This window comes from Sinocyclocheilus rhinocerous, unplaced genomic scaffold (genome assembly GCF_001515625.1).
Source record: "Sinocyclocheilus rhinocerous isolate Xijiao unplaced genomic scaffold, SAMN03320098_v1.1 scaffold219, whole genome shotgun sequence".
Classification (NCBI taxonomy): domain Eukaryota; kingdom Metazoa; phylum Chordata; class Actinopteri; order Cypriniformes; family Cyprinidae; genus Sinocyclocheilus; species Sinocyclocheilus rhinocerous.
The window spans coordinates 98,587-118,019 of NW_015666166.1; the positions used below are offsets into that span (position 1 = coordinate 98,587).

The window sequence follows — 19,433 nt, forward strand, 5'->3', positions numbered from 1 at the left end:
AGATTTGTCTTTCTGTCCGATCATTTGATTTAACTTCAGGTAATTGTACTTAATATTTGCTAAAAAGCATGCATTTTACATGACAGTTTACATGAGAATGGTTTTACAACTTTGAAATGAATGAAAATTTTTCATTCAACCAGTTTTATTCAGTGTTCGTGGTTTTACAGATTTTTCCATGATGACAATATATGCAAAAAATTGTTTTGCAAACAGTTCGCTCCAATGCCACAATTTATGCAAGTGACGGGTCAAACTGTTGCTTTCATGATTAACAGTGATTAATTCTGCTTGTTTCACAAATGATCAGACATCGCAAAGAAATTGTATTAAATACAACACTGTAAAATTTGGTTATGGTTCAGGATTGCTAACTGTAACATTGAATTAAGTCCTAAATTGTGTACTAACTTATTAATGCCATCCCTGCAAATCTCTTTAGATGAAAGACATCTGCTTAGTGGAATAATTCACCCCAAAAATCAGACTTTGCTGAAAATGTATTCGCCCTCAGGCCATCCAAGATGTTGATGAGTTTGTTTCTCCATCAGATTTGGAGAAATGTAGCATTGCATCACTTGCTCACCAGTGGATCCTGTGCAGCGAATGGGTGCCATCAGCGACAGTTTGAAGTTAAAACGCCTTATTAATAAATTTGTTTCTTACAAACACGCAGCTTTTGTCTTCTCCAGATGTTAACTGATGGACTGGAGTGGTGTGGATTACTTGTGGATTATTGTGATGTTTTTATCAGCTGTTTGGACTCTCATTCTGACGGCACCCATTCACTGCAGAGCATCCATTGCTGAGACACTGATGCAATGCTACATTTCTACAAGAAACAAACTCATCAACATCTTGGATGACCTGAGGGTGAGGACACTTTCAGCAAATTGTAATTTTTTGGTTAACTATTCCTTGAATATCAAAAATGTATCTGCTCGCTTCTGAGAGCCAGATCTGAATGTCAAGTCCTTTTGTAGTTGCTGCGTTTGAGGAAACAACTACTAACTAACTATTTTGCTGACATGTTGTAGTCCTGTATCCATGGCATGTTTTGAAATCCAGAAGTAAAGGAAGGCTGTCTAGAAAGGCTTTAGTGTCTCGGCAGCGGCGTTGACAGTGAAGGCGGCGATGCTGATTTGGCGTTTGACCTCGTCCCAGGCCTTCTGCGGGTCCACCGCGTTCTCAATGTCAAACAAAGCATCATAAATCCCTGGGAAAGACTCACCCGCGTATTTATTGTGACTGCTGGGCGCAAAAATAATATGCCTGGAAGAGACGAGAGAGAAAAAGACAAACATCTTACCACACACATTTAGTACTTAAAGTGATCTCTAACAGCCGAGTGGTTATTATTGTCATAATGGAAGTACAGCTAACGTAAATATGGCATTTAACAGAGAAGAAGTGTTCTTTTGAGCTCTAATACTGCAAAACGTGTGGTTGATGCAAGCGCAGTTTCTCATTTAAACAAACCACTGATCTCAAGCATTAAACTTGAGTGTGTAACTCATCTGTTTCAAGCAATTTGTCTTATTTTTGCCTGACAAATGATACAATTACTGAACAAAGTCCCATAGATGTACAGTATCGTTCAAAAGTTTGGGGTCAGTAAATCAAGAAATTAATACTTTATTCATCAAAGATGCATCAAAAATAACAGGAAAGTCATTTATAATTTTACAAAGAGATTTCTATTTCAAATAAATGCTGTGCTTTTGAACTTTCTAGTCATCAAAGAATCCTGAAAATGAAATGTATCAGTTTTCAGCATTGATAATAATCAATGTTTTTTTTTCTATTTTCATTTTAGTTAAAGTTTTGGTAATTTTGTTGTGTATTTGTGTTGTTTCTATACATTTTTATTTCAGTTTTAGTTATTTTAGTACATCATTGTTAAACTAAATATAGCAACTATCTGAAATTAAAAAAATAAATTTTTATTATTTTATTTCAGTTAACATTCTAGTAATGATTTTTTTAATGGTTTTAGTTCTACTTAACTATAATAAACCTTGACAAGTTGTCAATGAGTCTCTGAACATCACAATGTAATGGCCGATTGTGTTTACCTGTAAAATGGTCTCCCAGGCAAACCCAGCGGATCAATAAAAGCTCTCTCTAAATACATCAGCTGATCATTTACCATCCGCACGGCCAGAGCACTGACAGACAGATACAGATAAGATAACAGGTGTAAGAAACAGGCATCATGTGCAGTGAGATGTGACAGGAGCACACGTCATCAGCTAAAAGCCCTGAGACTCGATCAACACCGTGATACAATTCCAAACCTACAACAAAACAGATTCAAACCCAGTTTGAAAACCTAGTGTCATTCGTACTTAGAGGTGTCGAGCTGATCAAGTCGCTGATGAAAATCTCCTGCCGCAACCGCGAAGTTCTCGACCGCAGAGAAGAGAGAATCTAGAACATAAACCATAAAGAAAGATGCTGACTGACAGCAAACAAGATAAGTCAAGAGCTTTGCATCTGGAATGAAAACAGACATAGGTTATGATCTCATTAGAAGAGTTCTACTGCATCCCGATTCTCATACTTTTACCCTACACACTAAAAAATAAATTAAATGTAGCATTGCATCACTTGCTCACCAATGGGTCTTCTGCAGTGAATGGGTGCCGTCAGAATGCCATTAAAACGCATTATTAATAAATTTGTTTCTTACAAACGCACACCTTTCTCTTCTCCAGATATTAACTGCTGGACTGGAGTGGTGTGGATTACTTGTGGATTATTGTGATGTTTTTATCAGCTGTTTGGACTCTCATTCTGATGGCACCCATTCACTGCACACTAAAAAATAAAAGTACTTAAAGGCACAATATGTAATTTTCGCCGCTGGAGAGGGCGCGTATTCAAAATAAACAAAGAGACAAAGGCGTAGTTTGATGACGCCGTGACAGTGTGGAATCATGGGAGTTGTGGTCTTCATCTCCACAGCCGATGCAATCCGACGGGACTCGGGCAGAAGGCATCTATGGTTCCATGAAGAACCATTTTTAATGCACAAAAGGTTCTTTATACTGGAAAATGGTAATTTAGAATGTTAAAAAAATGGTTCTTCTAAGAAGGTTCTTTGGGAAACCTGAAATGATCCTTCTGTGGAATCACCCACTTTTGGAACCTTTATTTTTAAGTGTATGGAACACTATTTTTAAGTGAACATTCTGATTTTGCATACTAAATGGATGGATTGTATCAAGTGTGCCGCACACGTCCTAAAAAGTGAAGCCAAAACGTTTCGATCTCCATCTGGTGTCTGGCTGCAGTCATAAACCCCGCCCCGTCCATGTCCCATCTAATGGGACACGAGTCAAACTAAAACTAATGATCACTGAATCATCAATGAACTGACTTTAGCTGGACAAAATGACTCTGTTATTGTCGTCTTGCATTATTGACAAACTATTTTCCTGTTTTACACTGTAAAGCTGCTTTGACACAACCAGTATTGTATAAAGCGCTATACAAATAAAGGTGACTGACTAAATTTTTCCAAACATGGTTTCCATCATTTTAGGTAGTTCTTTTCATGCTGATGTATGTTCAAGTGTTCGTTTTTCTAATAAGTTTGCTTTCAGTTAGTTATTTGATGCTATAAAAACAGGGTGTGGTGTCATGATTGTGAGCTTGTGTTTGGGCGGTACTTTGATACCGCGGCTCCACCTCACGATCACTACTGCGCAAACTATGGCTCCAAATGAGGTCGTTTTTGCAAGATGACAGCGGCCATACCGAGATATTTTGGCTTCGCTTTTGTATAGTGGAAGGAATTGGAGACGCATCGTCCATCTTTTTTTCCAGTCTACGGAGAGTATGTGTACCGAATGAGACGCTGTGCTGCTCCATGGCAGCAGGGTGCTTCACTGCCAGCTGGTAAATGCTGTTGGCGTATTTAGTGAGAGACATGGCGTATTCCACACAGTCCAGAGGTAAGACCGGAGAATCGGCCAAACTGAAGATCAGTCCACCCCGAACACGGGCCACGGCCTCCAGCCTGCGGAAACTCGGGTCGTAGAATCGCTCCACGATCTCGTAGGTCTCATACACGCTGTGGTACACGGGGTAACTGCTGTAGCGCTCGGTTTTCTGATGAAAGGGTGGAAAACAGTTGTTAGCTCAATTTAAAAACTTTGTAACGTCTTTTTTTGCTTTGCATAGATGCAAGTCTAAAGTACTCAAACACACTCACTCGGTTTTTGGTGTATCTCGCCCTTCCAGATGCAATGCCTAATCTGATGAAATACGCTTCAAAATCACTACCAGAGCCCAGTTTACTGATCCTACAGAGAGATCAAACACACACACACACACACGTTTCTTAGCCATGTCATGTATCTGTAATCAGTCAGTTCTTATAGATGATTATGATCGTCATCATCCCGAAGCTGCTCTTCATTACCACGGTGCATCTCTTTCTGTGGAGTTGTCTCGTTTATGCCAGCTCTGATACAAACTCATGCCCTCCTCTCCCTCCTCTGGACTCGAAACCTTCAGAAACACACTATTAACATCACTTGCATTCATATAGTGGGATGGATGGATGGATAGAATCTCACCTTCTTGGTGATGTCATAAACCAGAGTGTGTAGAGAGGGAGTGCAGTCGACTCTCAGTGTGTACATACCTGCACACACACGCACGCACACACACACACACACACACACACACATAATATCTAAACAAGAGACCTGAATACTTACAGATGAGATCAATGCTGCTTTTACAGCACAGAGATACTCCTAATGGTCTGTCTGTGTGTGTGTGTGTGTGTGTGTGTGTGTGAGACTGACCCTCAATAGCAGAGTCTGCATTGATGTAAGCCACGGCTCGCTCCTGTAGGACTCTAGCATTATCCTGCAAACACACACGGGCAACAACATGCTGAGATACTGATTACGGATATTCATTCATTCAGTCAATCAATGAAACAGTCATTCATTTATTTAATGATTCATTGAGTCTTTTGTTAAATATGCATTTTTTTGCATTCAGCTGTTCATTAATTTAGAGGTTAATTAATTTGTTTATCAGTCATTCATTTGTTCGTTCAGACAAGCATTTATTCATTTGTTCATACATGCATTTTTTTATTCATTCAGTCAATGATTTATTCCTTCATTCATGCATTTTTTAGTTATTCATTTAATGAATCATTGATTCATGCATTTTTGTCATTAATTCAATCAAAGATTCATTCATTCGTTTATTTATCGGTCATTAATGTGTTCATTCAGTCATGCATTTATTCATTGATGCATTCATTCCGCCGTTCATTCATGTTTTTTTAAATTCAACTTTCATGCATTTTTTTTTAATTCATTCAAATTATTCCTTGATTAATGCATTTTTATTTAATTCAGTTAATGAATCATTCATCCATTCATGCATTTTTTCACTAATTCAATTAATGGTTCATTCGTTCATTCCATCAATCAACCAATCAGTGAATCGTTCCGTTCATTCAGTGATTCATTGATTCTTTTGTTCATTCAACTGTTCATTCATTTATTCATTTTTTTCATTCAGTGTCCCATTTAATTTGTTAATTCATCTGTAATTTGTTAATTCCCTCAAGCATTCATTCATTTGTTCACTGATTCAGTGGTTCATTCATTCATGTGTTTTTTTCATTCATTCAATCAATGATTCACTGATTCCTTCCTTCATTTATTTTCTGTGCATGCATTCAATCAGTCGTTAATTCATTGACTCATTAATGCAGTCAGTCATTTATTTGACTGTATTTATTACTTCTTTCATTCATTTATTAGTACCTCTGCCCATTCTGTGGATCCCAGCAGGCCAAACTCTTCTGCGTCCCAACTGGCAAAGATCAGCGTTCTCCTCGGCCTCCAACCTAAAACACACACAGAGAATGATCATCTTAATTAAAAACAAGACTAAGATCAAAACACCTGTACAGTTACGCATTAAACTAGACGACACACACCTTTCTTCATGAGTTTTCCAGCTGCTCTCACGCTCTCGTGCACCACAGCAGCTCCTGACACCGGATCGATCCCCCCGAACACCCAAGCGTCACGATGACCGCCCAGAATCACGTACCTGTCTGAACACACAAAACAGAATAAAACAAAACTTCACAAACTCTCAAACAGTGTGAACACAACTCCAAAATAAAACCAGATAAGCAGATGTCACCTGGCTCCACCGCTCCTCTGATCCAGCCAATCACGTTGTAGATACGGGTCACCTGATTGTTTGTGTGGATGTTCATACGCACTTTACTAAAATTTCACCAAGACAAAAATCAATAAGGAATCAATACTTTCTAGTCTTTTACTTTACACTGCATGCATACATGGATAAAAGCATCTGCCAAATGCATAAATGTAAAGACAGCCTGTTAAGTGTGTGTGTGTGTCTGTGTGTGTGTGTCTGTGAGAGAGAGAGATGGGTTCCCCAAACAAAAGGACTTTGTATCAAACTGGCCGACCTCCAGAGTTCATTACAGAACAACAACAGAGCCACAGAAGTGTGTGTGTGTAATGATTTTCAATTATAACAATTAAATAAATACAAATATATTTCTTTATTCCTATATAATATTAAATATAATGTATATATATTTTAATATATAAAGAAATATACTATTGCAATAATACTATTGCTCCCTAAAAAAAAAAGTATTTTTGTATATTAATAATAATATTTATGGCATAATTTCTATTTATTAGAGTTGGTCTCAAAAGTTTTTAGCAGTGGCCGACTCACTGCAGCAAGTGAACCGCATCATGATATCCGATGGGATGCACTGGAATCTTGGGAAGCCCCACTGCATCCTCCAGACTAGATCTGTAGGTGTATTCTACGACACATTCAAGAGACACAATGATCAAGACTGTAATCTCATGGAGAATCTCTCTGTGGCACAAGCACAGACCTTTGGCAGGGTATCCAGGTGTGAGCGGGTCTCCCGCCCCGTTCAGATTCAGCACGTTTCCTCTCTGAGCGCCTCCTCCTGGCAGGTTCCAGCCGTCGGGATACGGCTCCACGCCGTCCGCACAGTAATCCGCAGGGTCCGAGAACAGCACGATCCCTTTAGCTCCCGCTAACATCGCGTTCTTCACCTGCAAACACGTGCAAACTAGTTCACTCAAACGTCGTTCCATGCACACAATATTTTCTTTCTTATGTGAAACATAAAGTAACTCGTTAAACATCACGTCCAAACTACGGAAACCTCACCTTGTTCCCACGGAAGATTTTGCCATATCTAGAGATGACGATTTTTCCTGAACAGTTTATTCCCAACTCTCTCTGCAGCTTAAAGAAATCCTCCGTCCGTCCGTAATTAACATAAACCAGCTCATCCTACAGTTCACAAAAATCTGATTCCTTTTACTTCAGTAAAGTTAAAGTACAATACTGTTCAAAAGCGGTCTGTAATATTTTTTTATGTTGTGGAAAGAAGACTTTTATGCTCACCAAGGCTGCATTTATTTGATCAAAAATACAGTAAAAACAGTAAAATTGTGAAATATGATTTCAATTTAACATAACTGTTTTCTGTGTGAATATCTGTTCAAATATAATTTATTTCTGTGATCAAAGCTGTATTTTCAGCATCATTACTCCAGTCTTCAGTGTCACATGATTCTTCAGAAATCATTCTAATATGCTGATTTGCTGCTCAAGAAACATTTCTCATTATTATTATTATTAGACAGTTCAAAAGATCAGCATTCTTTTGAAACATTATAAATGTCTTTACTGTCACTTTTGATCAATTTAATGCATCCTTGCTGAATAAAAGTATTAATTACTTTGAAACAGACGCCAAACTTTTAAATAGCAGTATAAGTTATAAATTGGATGTAATATTATAAAGACAAACGTTTTACACTGATTAATCCAGCACAGTAAGCCCAGGATCATGCATTGAGACAGTAAACAGTCTGTTGACTGTAAATTAGCATGTGTCAGTAGTATTTGGCTGTGTGCATCACCTCTGGCTGTCCGTTCGCAGCGAAAGCACTATAAGGAGGGACGATATCGGCAACATCTTCATGTCAGTAGTATTTGGCTATGTGTGCATCACCTCTGGCTGTCCTTTCGCAGAGAAAGCACTATAAGGAGGGACGATATCGGTAACATCTTCATAACCTTCAGGGACCGGCTCAGCCAGAGAGGTGTTAAAGAGCTGAGACAAAGAAAGTGACATGTTGACCTCTATTATTTATTATATTATTATTTATTATGCACTGCAATCACTATAAAACATCCATAGACACAGTCATGGACTTTAACCTGTCACCATGGCAACCATGCTTGAGCCGTTACTCGCAGCCTCACCAGTGACAAGATAAATGACCTCCTTTAAAAACACACACAGACACACACCAAATCTTCTGATGTCATGAGAGAAACAACAGACCCACACTCTACAGGTTCAGTTTTGAACCCTCTTCATGATCTAGAACCATTTTTGGTTGTTTAAGGGTCTTGAGTAGCTTTCAGGATTAAAAAAAAGTCACGTTATATGTTCCTCAGATCATTGTTTTGGTGTCTTGAAAGCACATAGACGGTTTACTAAAGAACTAGAGAATATACTATAGTTCTTAGTTCTACTTAGTCTACTTAGTACTTAGTTCTATAAGAGGATTTAAACAAATGGAATTTTGTTCTAAAAGAGTGCATATGAATTCTGGCAGGTAATTGCCTAAAAGTGTCCAATATCACAAATGCAATAAAGTATTTTTGAAAACAACAATGAACATAAAGCGATCAAAACATTCAGGGTTCCTACAACTTATATTGAATGAATTTCCATGACTTTGTCCATGCAGATGTGGTTAAACATTCGCATTCTATGCAATATTTAATATCCGAACATTAATAGAAAAAATGACATTGAAAAAAATACATTTCCATTACTTTTAAAGATTAGAAAGTGTTAAAATTCTCTGATATTTTCAGGTTTCCCATAATTGTGTAACACATCATTCTTCTTCAAGATTATCTTCTTCATATCTCCTTCATAATTATCTTCTTCAAGAGTGTAAACATTCATATCCAAAATAAAAACCTTAAGAAGTAAATGGGGTCTCAGTATAGTCACACCTGTCCTGAAGGCATTGCAAGACCTGTGGAATGCAGCGCGTGAGATCTGGACAGGTGAAACCAACAGGTATCAAACACCTGAATGTGTTTTTGACCATAAGCAACGAAGAACCATTTTTGGTTGTTTAAGGGTCTTGAGTAGCTTTCAGGATAAAAAAAAAGTCACGTTATATGTTCCTCAGATCATTGTTTTGGTGTCTTGAAAGCACACAGACGGTTTACTAAAGAACTAGAGAATATACTATAGTTCTTAGTTCTACTTAGTCTACTTAGTACTTAGTTCTATAAGAGGATTTAAACAAATGGAATTTTGTTCTAAAAGAGTGCAGATGTGTCTGGTCTGAAGAAGTGCATGTGGTTTTGCAAACTAAGTGCACTTCATAGAGTATGCAAACTACTGGTTGACGGATAAGGGTTTTGCAATGTCTGTTGCAACAACTAGAAGGAAGGATGTCCTTTATATCTACAGAAGAATTGCCCAAATTAAGACTTCATTTATATTTTATGCAAATACTGATTGATCCGGAAAGTGTATACAGTCACTAATAATTTCAGATTCTCCAAGAAGAAGCCTTGTTTGTGTGTGTTTGGGTTCTGGTTGTCAGTATGTACCTGATTTCCCAGGTGGTCCACTATGGAGATGTAATTGGGGTTTGTTTTATTTGGGTATGACAGCAACACATCGTACGGCACCAGCTCCACTGAGTCCAGCCCAAACTCCATCCACTCGGCCCGGATCTGCTCCGCCAGATCCAGATTCTGCTGCGTTCCAGCCAGGTGGGGCAGCCTTGTCAACTTCCTGTTTAGGTGAGAAACATGAATTATGACAGACATACTGTAGATCTGGAGAGGACAACTAGGTTAGCCGGCTGTATGTTTGAGAGTGGCATGCACAGCAGATATGCACTTCAAGGAATAGTTGACCCAAAAATGAAAATTGGCTGAAAATGTGCTCACCCTCAGGCCATCCAAGCTTGTTTGTTTCTTCATCAGAGCAGATTTGAGGAAATTCAGCATTAAATTGCACTTGCTCACCAGTGGATGCTCTGCAGTGAATGGGTGCCGTCAGAATGAGAGTCCAAACGGCTGATAAAACATCACAATAATCCACACAACTGTCCAAACTGTTCATAATCCATAATAACGCATCCTCCAGTGAAAAAGGTCTCCTCTCACATCAAAATCCACCCACATATTTGTTTAGGAGTGTTTTTGGCTTGTAAACGGTGCTTGCTCTGTGCAGATTTCTCTCCTGATTAAGATCAGACCACTTTTACACTGGAGAAAACAATATTGTGGATGGACTGGAGTGGGGTGGACTACTTGTGGATTATCGTGATGTTTTGGACTCTCATTCTGACGGCACCCATTCACTGCAGAGGATCCACTGGTGAGCAGGTGATGTAATGCTACATTTCTCCAAATCTGTTCTGATGAAGAAACAAACTTGTCTACATCTTGGATGGCCTGTGATTGAGTAAAGTTCCAGCGAATGTTCATTTTTGGGTGAATTACTACTTTAATAATATCATTCAATAACGTCAGGATTATTTAAAATATAAATATATATATAAAATTATTTAGGGCATGTAAACAGCTAGGCAGCGTTTTCCCACCTGAGATGGTGTTTAATATTCTCTGCCTGCATCTCATCTAGAAAGTCGTGCAGGAAGCTTTTTGATACATGTCCATGATTGACAGTAGTAGGTCGAGCAAACCAACCTGAGAACAGCAGTTGTGAGAAACAGACACCTGTTACACCAAACCACGTCTGAGAAATATTAGTGATTAATCTGCACAGGAGCAAGAAATTATGAATTCTGGCAGGTAATTGCCTAAAAGTGTCCAATATCACAAATGCAATAAAGTATTTTTGAAAACAACAATGAACATAAAGCGATCAAAACATTCAGGGTTCCTACAACTTATATTGAATGAATTTCCATGACTTTGTCCATGCAGATGTGGTTAAACATTCGCATTCTATGCAATATTTAATATCCGAACATTAATAGAAAAAATGACATTGAAAAAAATACATTTCCATTACTTTTAAAGATTAGAAAGTGTTAAAATTCTCTGATATTTTCAGGTTTCCCATAATTGTGTAACACATCATTCTTCTTCAAGATTATCTTCTTCATATCTCCTTCATAATTATCTTCTTCAAGAGTGTAAACATTCATATCCAAAATAAAAACCTTAAGAAGTAAATGGGGTCTCAGTATAGTCACACCTGTCCTGAAGGCATTGCAAGACCTGTGGAATGCAGCGCGTGAGATCTGGACAGGTGAAACCAACAGGTATCAAACACCTGAATGTGTTTTTGACCATAAGCAACGAAGAGCAAATAAATCCACGAGTTAATGCTGAATCTGAAGGGTCCCAGTATTTAATAACTTTGACAAATTTAACAAATTTATCAACTACCTTCTGGCTAAATTATGCGCAGTGGACAGTCTAATACAACTGGACTAGTTTCAGTATGGCATTGCAGATAATTATAAATATTTTTATAAAGGTAGAGGAACTCACCAATAATAAAGCCAATCAAGAAGAAAGCCGTAATAACCGTTAACCGGCAGATCCAGCTGATTAATTTATCCTCAGATTCCATTTGGTTAAGCGCCGCACATAACGCGTTGAAAGTTGGCGGACTAACTTAGTTCTAGAAGGAGAGAAATGTAGGCGGGTCTTGGCTGGCTTGTGTTCATTCAATTGTTCATTGCAGCGAATTGGTTCATTTGAGTGAAAATTATTCACCAATTCGCTTGATTTTTAAGCAAAATAAAAGTTGCCGTGCAGCTTTTTACGCGTTCCTTCTGAAAACAAACTAGCCTAGTTAAGCTAGACTAATCTGGTTTGTTCTCCCAAAATGGCCAAAACTCTTCTAAGCTATCAAACCCTGACCATTTGATAACCAGTTTGGTGAGCAGAACACTCGCGTTTAACTGGTGTTGTTTTCAGAGACGTCTATTTTTCACTCTTAAATAATCACATTGATTCAGCTACTCTAAAAGTGGCTGACATGCAACCGCTTTGATTGGATTCCATCGAATCATTAAAATGAAACGATTCAGAAGAATGATTCTAAAGTTGGCGAATCGGACATCGCCGGTTCAGTCTGTGTTCAGTTGTCTGTAGTTCACACACGTAATGTACAAACGTGCACATAGTGACTCATAAAACAGAATTTCAGTGTAAATGTCCATAAACTGAATTCATTTGTCGTCGTTTGGAGAACAGCGGTATGTTGGCCGGACCGCAGCTGCGTTGCTCAATCGCGAAAAGGCGCTCCTGGAGTTGAGGAATGCGGGTTGTCGTGGCGGTGGGGGGTTATTGTTCAGTTTCTTAGTTTTAATCAGGTGTACTGGCAGGTCACATAGCTGGATGCGTGAAATAAAAATAGAGCCAAACACTTCGACGCTGAAACTCGCTCAGCAATAGATGGCGCCGTTGGCCCATGTTTGATTCATTTTATCCGACACCAGGGTGCTACTTAAACCCCTCAAAGAAACAAATGATTGGGTCCTTATACATGTATTTAAATAAAATACAATTTAAATAAATAAATAAAGTTTCAGTAGCCACAAAAAGAAAAGAAAATAGATACAAAGTTAACAAAGAAGTCTTGAAAAGAAGTAAGAAATCTAGCAGCTGCATTTTGGACTAACTTTAACTTGTTTATTGAAGATGCAGGACAACCAGCTAGTAGGCTAATGCATTACAGTAATCCAGTCTAGAGGTCATGAATGCATGAACTAGCTTTTATGCGTCAGAAACAGATAACATATTCTGTAGCTTAGCAATGTTTCTGAGGTGGAAGAAGGCTGTTTTTGTAACATATGAAATATGATTTTCGAAAGATAAGTTGCTGTCTAATATAACACCCAGGTCTTTAACTGCAGCATTTTGGACTAACTTTAACTTGTTTATTGAAGATGCAGGACAACCAGCTAGTAGGCTAATGCATTACAGTAATCCAGTCTAGAGGTCATGAATGCATGAACTAACTTTTATGTGTCAGAAACAGATAACATATTCTGTAGTTTAGCAATGTTTCTGAGGTGGAAGAAGGCTGTTTTTGTAACATATGAAATATGATTTTCGAAAGATAAGTTGCTGTCTAATATAACACCCAGGTCTTTAACTGCAGATGATGACATAGTATCCTAGTTGCAAATTGTATTCTAAGGGATTCTGTGTGCGGGTTTTTGGTCCAAAAAGTCATACCTCAGGCTCAGTCTTGTCTGAATTTAATAGGAAAAAATTACTGGTCATCCAATGTTTTATATCTTTAGATTTTAATACATTCTGTCAACTTGTACAGTTTAGAAATTACATCTGGTCGCGATGACATATATAACAGGGTATCATCGGCGTTGCAGTGGAAACTAATTCCATGTTTTCTAATAATGTTGCCAAGTGGCAGCATGTTTATTGAAAATAACAGAGGGCCTAACACGGATCCTTGCGGCACCCCATATCCCAAGTAAATAATAAGACGACTTTAGTGTTTTTACTCCTCAATTTAGCTTTCAGAAAGTATTTCATTCCTAATTCTATATGTATTATCATGTTAAAAGTAAATAAATATTATAAAACTAGATTAAGTAGATAAAAAAATCATCAAGACTTAATGTTGCCTTAAGAAAGCCTGACCAGAAAAGTAGATAGATAGACAGGTTTTTTAGATAGACAATTTTTGTTCATAAAAACACTTTGTGTATTTGCTCTATAAATGAAAGCTAATGTTATTTTTTATTAGAAGTAGTAGAAAACACTCATTATTTTTTATTACCCAGGGGCCAGTTGCATAAACATAGTCTCCACGTTAAGACTGTGTCTTAAGAACTAGTTTGACTAACTAGCAGTTAACCAAGTGGTTATCAGTATAACTTTTCAGATTCAAATTTTATCAATCATGTACATCTGCAAGATGTCTGTTAAAGATGGCTTCATCTGGAAAGCATCTGCTGTGTACAAACATCTGACAGACGTCTTTAAGATGTCAGTTTTACACACATTCTAAATCATAAACATCTTAAAGACATCTTCTAAACGTCTGTTTGACATCTGATATGAAACGTCCTATAGAGGTATTGCAGATGAGCAAACACTTGTCAAAATGTCTTGCAGACATCAAATAGACGTCTCCAAGATGTACGTGCCCTGATATCAGGGCGTTTTTATGTAACTGACTTTAACAAGTTATGACCAGTCTTGCAGAAAAAAATTAGGTGTCTAACTTTTAAGACTAGTATAAGCAGTTTGCAACTGGCCACAGCAGGATTCACTCGACAGGATGTCAGTCACGGCGAGGTCCCAAACCGGGCGTTTGGTGGGAGGCGCGTGATATGGAACATGAGCGGCACGCGGAGTCCCGGAGAAGCCGGTGGGATAAACGTCACGGCACCAATAGTATTGTGCCGAATTCTGCACCCCTGCCAGATTATGCACCCCCTCGTTGAAGTCACTACCTGATTGCCTAATCCCAACCCCACCCCTAATCCTAACCCCTCCCCCACACCTACTCCTAAACCTACCAGTACTAGGGGGTGCATAATTTGGCAGGTTGCAAATTTCGGCACTACACCGGCGGTTTGCGGTCCGTGGATTAGCGTCGCGGTGCGTGTAGAGCGAGCGCGAGAGAATCATGAGCGTCGCGCTGAAGAGCTGGAGGGCCAATGAAGGACCCAAACACTTGATCACGGTGAGAGAAGAGATTCACTCAACCGCTTACTGTTGTCACAGTATCCATTCTGGCTCGTGCATCGAGTTGTCTGAGTTTGAGATGCTGTCAGTTAGATTGTTGTGTTTTTATTGTTTTGGGCAGATGGTTTGGATTGCGGTGAATGTATTTCTGTTCTGGAAAACATTCATGTTGTACTTCAGCGGAGCGCAGTATTATTATCTACACAAGATGCTGGGGGTAAGAACTTGAGTTTATGTGTCAAATTGTATTTTCAAGTTTAGGGTGTGTGAGTTAAAGGTCTGTACGTCTAGAGATGATAAAGTTTGTTTATTTTTTATAGTGTAATGTATATATTTTGAGTTTGTTTTAGACTTTAACCTTTGTGTTTGTGTGTAGCCATTGAGATATGAGTTTGACAGGTGTGTGTTATTTTGTAGAGTTTGAGTTATGTGTGTTTGCATTTTACAGTATGAGATGTGTGTGTGTGTGTGTGTGTTTGTATGTACAGATGATGTTTGTGTTTTTGTGTGTTGCTGTAAGATGGACAGGATTCCACAACACTCCTAAGTGAATCAGGGTAATTGTTGTCACAGGTTATTGTTTAATGTCCTGGAAAGATGCTGCACAGAGACACACAACACTCCGAAAACAGACCACACTTGTGTTAGCTAAGACTTTTACACGTTTATGCCAGAAATGGACAATTGCAGCAGTTTTACACTGTCTGTGTGTGTGTGAGCTGCAATCCTTCATATGTAGCAGGGCTGTTGTGTTTCTGTATAGAGCTGAACAGGCGTGTAACAACTCGCTCACCTCTGTACAGGAAACAATGATCAAATGCCACTGCAACTCACACACACATACACCAATACCCCGCAACATGATTGAATTTTTTTAAATGTTATTTTAATTTTCATTCTCACACAGTATGAATTAGTTTTAAAATATATGACTGCCTTTATATTTCAGGAACGGCATCTTTCGTGTCATTTTCAGGGTCCTTGGCATTAAAAAGTGTAAAAACACTTGCTCTAACCCATGTGTATGTGTTTCTTCAGCTTGGTCTCTGCATCAGTCGAGCGTCGGCCTCCGTTTTAAACTTCAACTGCAGTCTGGTGCTGCTGCCAATGTGCAGATCGCTGCTTACCTTCCTCCGAGGGTAACAACTCGCTCACCTCTGTACAGGAAACAATGATCAAACGCCACTGCAACTCACACACACATACACCAACACCCCCGCAACATGATTGAATTTTTTTTAATGTTATTTTAATTTTCATTCTCACACAGTATGAATTAGTTTTAAAATATATGACTGCCTTTATATTTCAGGAACGGCATCTTTCGTGTCATTTTCAGGGTCCTTGGCATTAAAAAGTGTAAAAACACTTGCTCTAACCCATGTGTATGTGTTTCTTCAGCTTGGTCTCTGCATCAGTCGAGCGTCGGCCTCCGTTTTAAACTTCTGTGTGTGTGTGAGCTGCAATCCTTCATATGTAGCAGGGCTGTTGTGTTTCTGTATAGAGCTGAACAGGCGTGTAACAACTCGCTCACCTCTGTACAGGAAACAATGATCAAATGCCACTGCAACTCACACACACATACACCAATACCCCGCAACATGATTGAATTTTTTTAAATGTTATTTTAATTTTCATTCTCACACAGTATGAATTAGTTTTAAAATATATGACTGCCTTTATATTTCAGGAACGGCATCTTTCGTGTCATTTTCAGGGTCCTTGGCATTAAAAAGTGTAAAAACACTTGCTCTAACCCATGTGTATGTGTTTCTTCAGCTTGGTCTCTGCATCAGTCGAGCGTCGGCCTCCGTTTTAAACTTCAACTGCAGTCTGGTGCTGCTGCCAATGTGCAGATCGCTGCTTACCTTCCTCCGAGGATCTCAGCGGGTGAGACTTTGAGAAATTCGTATATTTATGCATTTATGCCAAGTCTGTGCGGTCGCATAAATGCACATTGCATATATGCTGCTTCAGATGCTGCGTTTGCAGTGTAAAGATGTCAAAAGACTCAAAGACATGTTGCTGCCATGCTGAATGAGGGTTGTTTTGACTTTCTGACTCTTTCTCTTTCTGTCAGGTGACCGGTAGACGTGTTCGTCGGCTGCTGGATAAGAGTAAGACGTTTCATGTGGCATGTGGAGTCACAATTTGCGTCTTCTCAGGTGAGAAACTGATCTGTGATCAGATCAGAAACACTCAATAGCGACCATAGTTTGTGTTGTTTCAGCATAGTCTGCTCAGCTAGCTTATTCCACACACATAGACAGGAAGAGAGCATCTGACTGACATGAAGTGACCAGCCACAGTTTGCTTGTTGAAATTGAAAACCGAGAACAGTTATGCTGCAAAATATCTAGTTTACTTGCTGTAAGGTGTCTAAAGATCAAACTTTAATGCCAAGAACCTACAAATTTTGTTCTACTTCCTCAGAAACGTTATTGTAGCAGCCTGGAAACGTTTTTAACATGATTTTTAATTCTTGAAGTCAGAAAATCAGATGCAACTTGTCATTTTGAGAAAGCTCTTGCCATTTTTGTACAGTATGCATCAGACGGTTCATAAACAGACCAAACAGACTCCAGAACAATGAGAAAGACCACGCAGACAGACAGCAGATTACACTCGCTTCACGGGGGAGGAAGAACAGATTACTTAGGTTGAGTCACTAGTCTGTCTGAAAGCACTCTTTGTGTGTATTTATGTGTGTATGTTGCATTATTATAGTAAAGTAAAACAATAATAAAAAAAAAATTCATTACTGGGAATAAAATAGTTAACAAAATTAACTTAAAATAAAATATAAAAAATTAAGCTTTTTTCACTCTAAAACTGAGGTGCATAAACTCAGGTTAATGAGGCCTACAACCAAAAACTTCCAAAAATAAGTACAAAATCTGTGCTAATTGAAAGAAAACAAGTTGACAAAAAGACCGAATCCAAGATTTGGTGATAATACAGCATCATGACAGATTTACAAGCAACTTTTTAAAAGGCTGGTGACTTTTGACTGGAAAAAAGTCAATATTAAGTGGCCCTAATACCTGTGTACTTACATAGTAACTAGATGTGTACGTAGTATGTAACCACAGTGTAAGTACACATTGGTACATAGTATCTAGAGCTGTAATATTTCTGTAACTACACACATGTAACAACCCTCCGAATGGTTTGTGTAAGTACAAATGTGTAACAGGACATATATAACTACATCTTGTAACAGCAATATGTATAAGAGTAATTGGAACAATTTGATCCAGGGGGTGGAAGATGGGTAGGTTAGGGGTGGAAATGGGATCCAGGGGGCGGAGATGGGTAGGTTTAGGGGTGGAAATGGGATCCAGGGGGCGGAGATGGGTAGGTTTAGGGGTGGAAATGGGATCCAGGGGGTGGAGATGGGTAGGTTTAGGGATATATAAAGTGGGAGGAGTTGGATCTCAAGTTGGTGGAGTTGGTGCACCACTGTAATACCAGTGTACTTACATGGTAACTCCTCAGGAACTGTCCACTTAATATAAAGTGTAACATTCTGGACACCAACCACAATTTATATGTAAAGCCTAACTTACTGACCGCTGCTGTGTAACATCAGAGTAATTACATGATAAATCTAATATAAAGTGTAACACTTTCTTTACCAAAAAATGCTGTTAGTCCTGTTACACATTTGTACTTTCATTACCAAAAAGTGTCATTACTAATGTCCTGTTACACATTTGTACTTACACATACCATTCAGTGGGTTGTTAAATATGTGTAGTTACACAAACATTAGAGCTGTAGATACTATGTACCAATGTGTACTTACACTGTGGTTACATACTATGTACACATCTAGTTACTATGTAAGTACACAGGTATTAGGGCCACAATATAAAGTGGGACCCATTTTTATATTTTCATTTCAGTTACAGTTTTTGTGTGTTTTTATATTTTTTAAATATAAGTTTTATATGTATATATATATAATTTTTATTCTAGTTTTAGTTATTGTAGTATATTAATATTCACTCAAAAATGAGGTGCATAAGCTCAGATCAACGAGGCCTATGATCAATCAGTTTCAAAAAGAAATATAAAAACTTGCGTTAGAAAACAAATTGACAAAAAGATTGAATCCAATTTTTGATAATAATATAGCATAATGAGAGATTTACAAGCATGTTTTGGCCATTTCGACTGAGCACCACAATGCCCAAATCCCCAAAACATACAAATATTATCCACTTTTTTTTTTTTTTGGAGAAGTTGTTATACCCCATGTGAGCAAAGTCAGTAAGTTTGAGATTACATTATCTAGCATTTTTTGGAGAAAGAAAATCCTCTCTGGGTCAAAATAACCAGAACATGAACCAACATGAAGGCCAATTCAAAATATATATAACAACTACGACAGCTACTAAAATAACACTGGTATGTTGCTGTCTGAGATTTTGACCTGGTAAGTAACTCCGTCTAATGTTGCACTGACAGGCTAGACGGCTTTACTGGCCAACAGGTGTGTGTGTCTGTGTGTGTGTGTTTAGAACACAGGAATATCCCGAGGGATTCCCAGCTGGTTTTATCTTGTGTCTGTGACCCCCCCCCCCATTTCCTGTCTCAGT

General features: G+C 38.4%; 3 protein-coding genes across 3 annotated transcripts in view; 2 read left to right on the forward strand and 1 right to left on the reverse strand.

Annotated features, from left to right (window-relative positions):
* Nucleotides 1-849: 849 nt before the first annotated feature.
* LOC107731810 (glutamate carboxypeptidase 2-like) lies at nt 850-11,842 on the reverse strand. Its single transcript, XM_016542990.1, has 18 exons — nt 11,650-11,842; nt 10,731-10,836; nt 9,727-9,913; nt 8,093-8,194; nt 7,240-7,365; nt 6,935-7,121; nt 6,766-6,859; nt 6,193-6,278; nt 5,981-6,100; nt 5,805-5,887; nt 4,821-4,884; nt 4,587-4,654; nt 4,430-4,518; nt 4,220-4,310; nt 3,852-4,116; nt 2,349-2,430; nt 2,076-2,168; nt 850-1,272 (listed from the first exon to the last, which is right to left on the reverse strand). Exons 1-18 carry the CDS (start codon nt 11,729-11,731, stop codon nt 1,086-1,088), a joined length of 2,112 nt encoding a protein of 703 aa, XP_016398476.1. The 5' UTR covers nt 11,732-11,842; the 3' UTR covers nt 850-1,085.
* A 2,858-nt stretch (nt 11,843-14,700) lies between these two features.
* LOC107731811 (NADPH oxidase 4-like) lies at nt 14,701-15,972 on the forward strand. The gene is made up of 3 exons (XM_016542991.1): nt 14,701-14,827; nt 14,951-15,046; nt 15,868-15,972. Exons 1-3 carry the CDS (start codon nt 14,771-14,773, stop codon nt 15,970-15,972), a joined length of 258 nt encoding a protein of 85 aa, XP_016398477.1. The 5' UTR covers nt 14,701-14,770.
* Nucleotides 15,973-16,624: 652 nt separating this feature from the next.
* Nucleotides 16,625-19,433, forward strand: part of LOC107731822 (NADPH oxidase 4-like) — a 15,424-nt gene continuing 12,615 nt past the window's right edge. The window contains exons 1-2 of the mRNA XM_016543005.1: nt 16,625-16,719; nt 16,910-16,994. Of these exons, the coding sequence (XP_016398491.1) occupies nt 16,678-16,719; nt 16,910-16,994 (127 nt within the window). The 5' untranslated portion in view covers nt 16,625-16,677. The remainder of the gene's footprint in view (nt 16,720-16,909; nt 16,995-19,433) is intronic.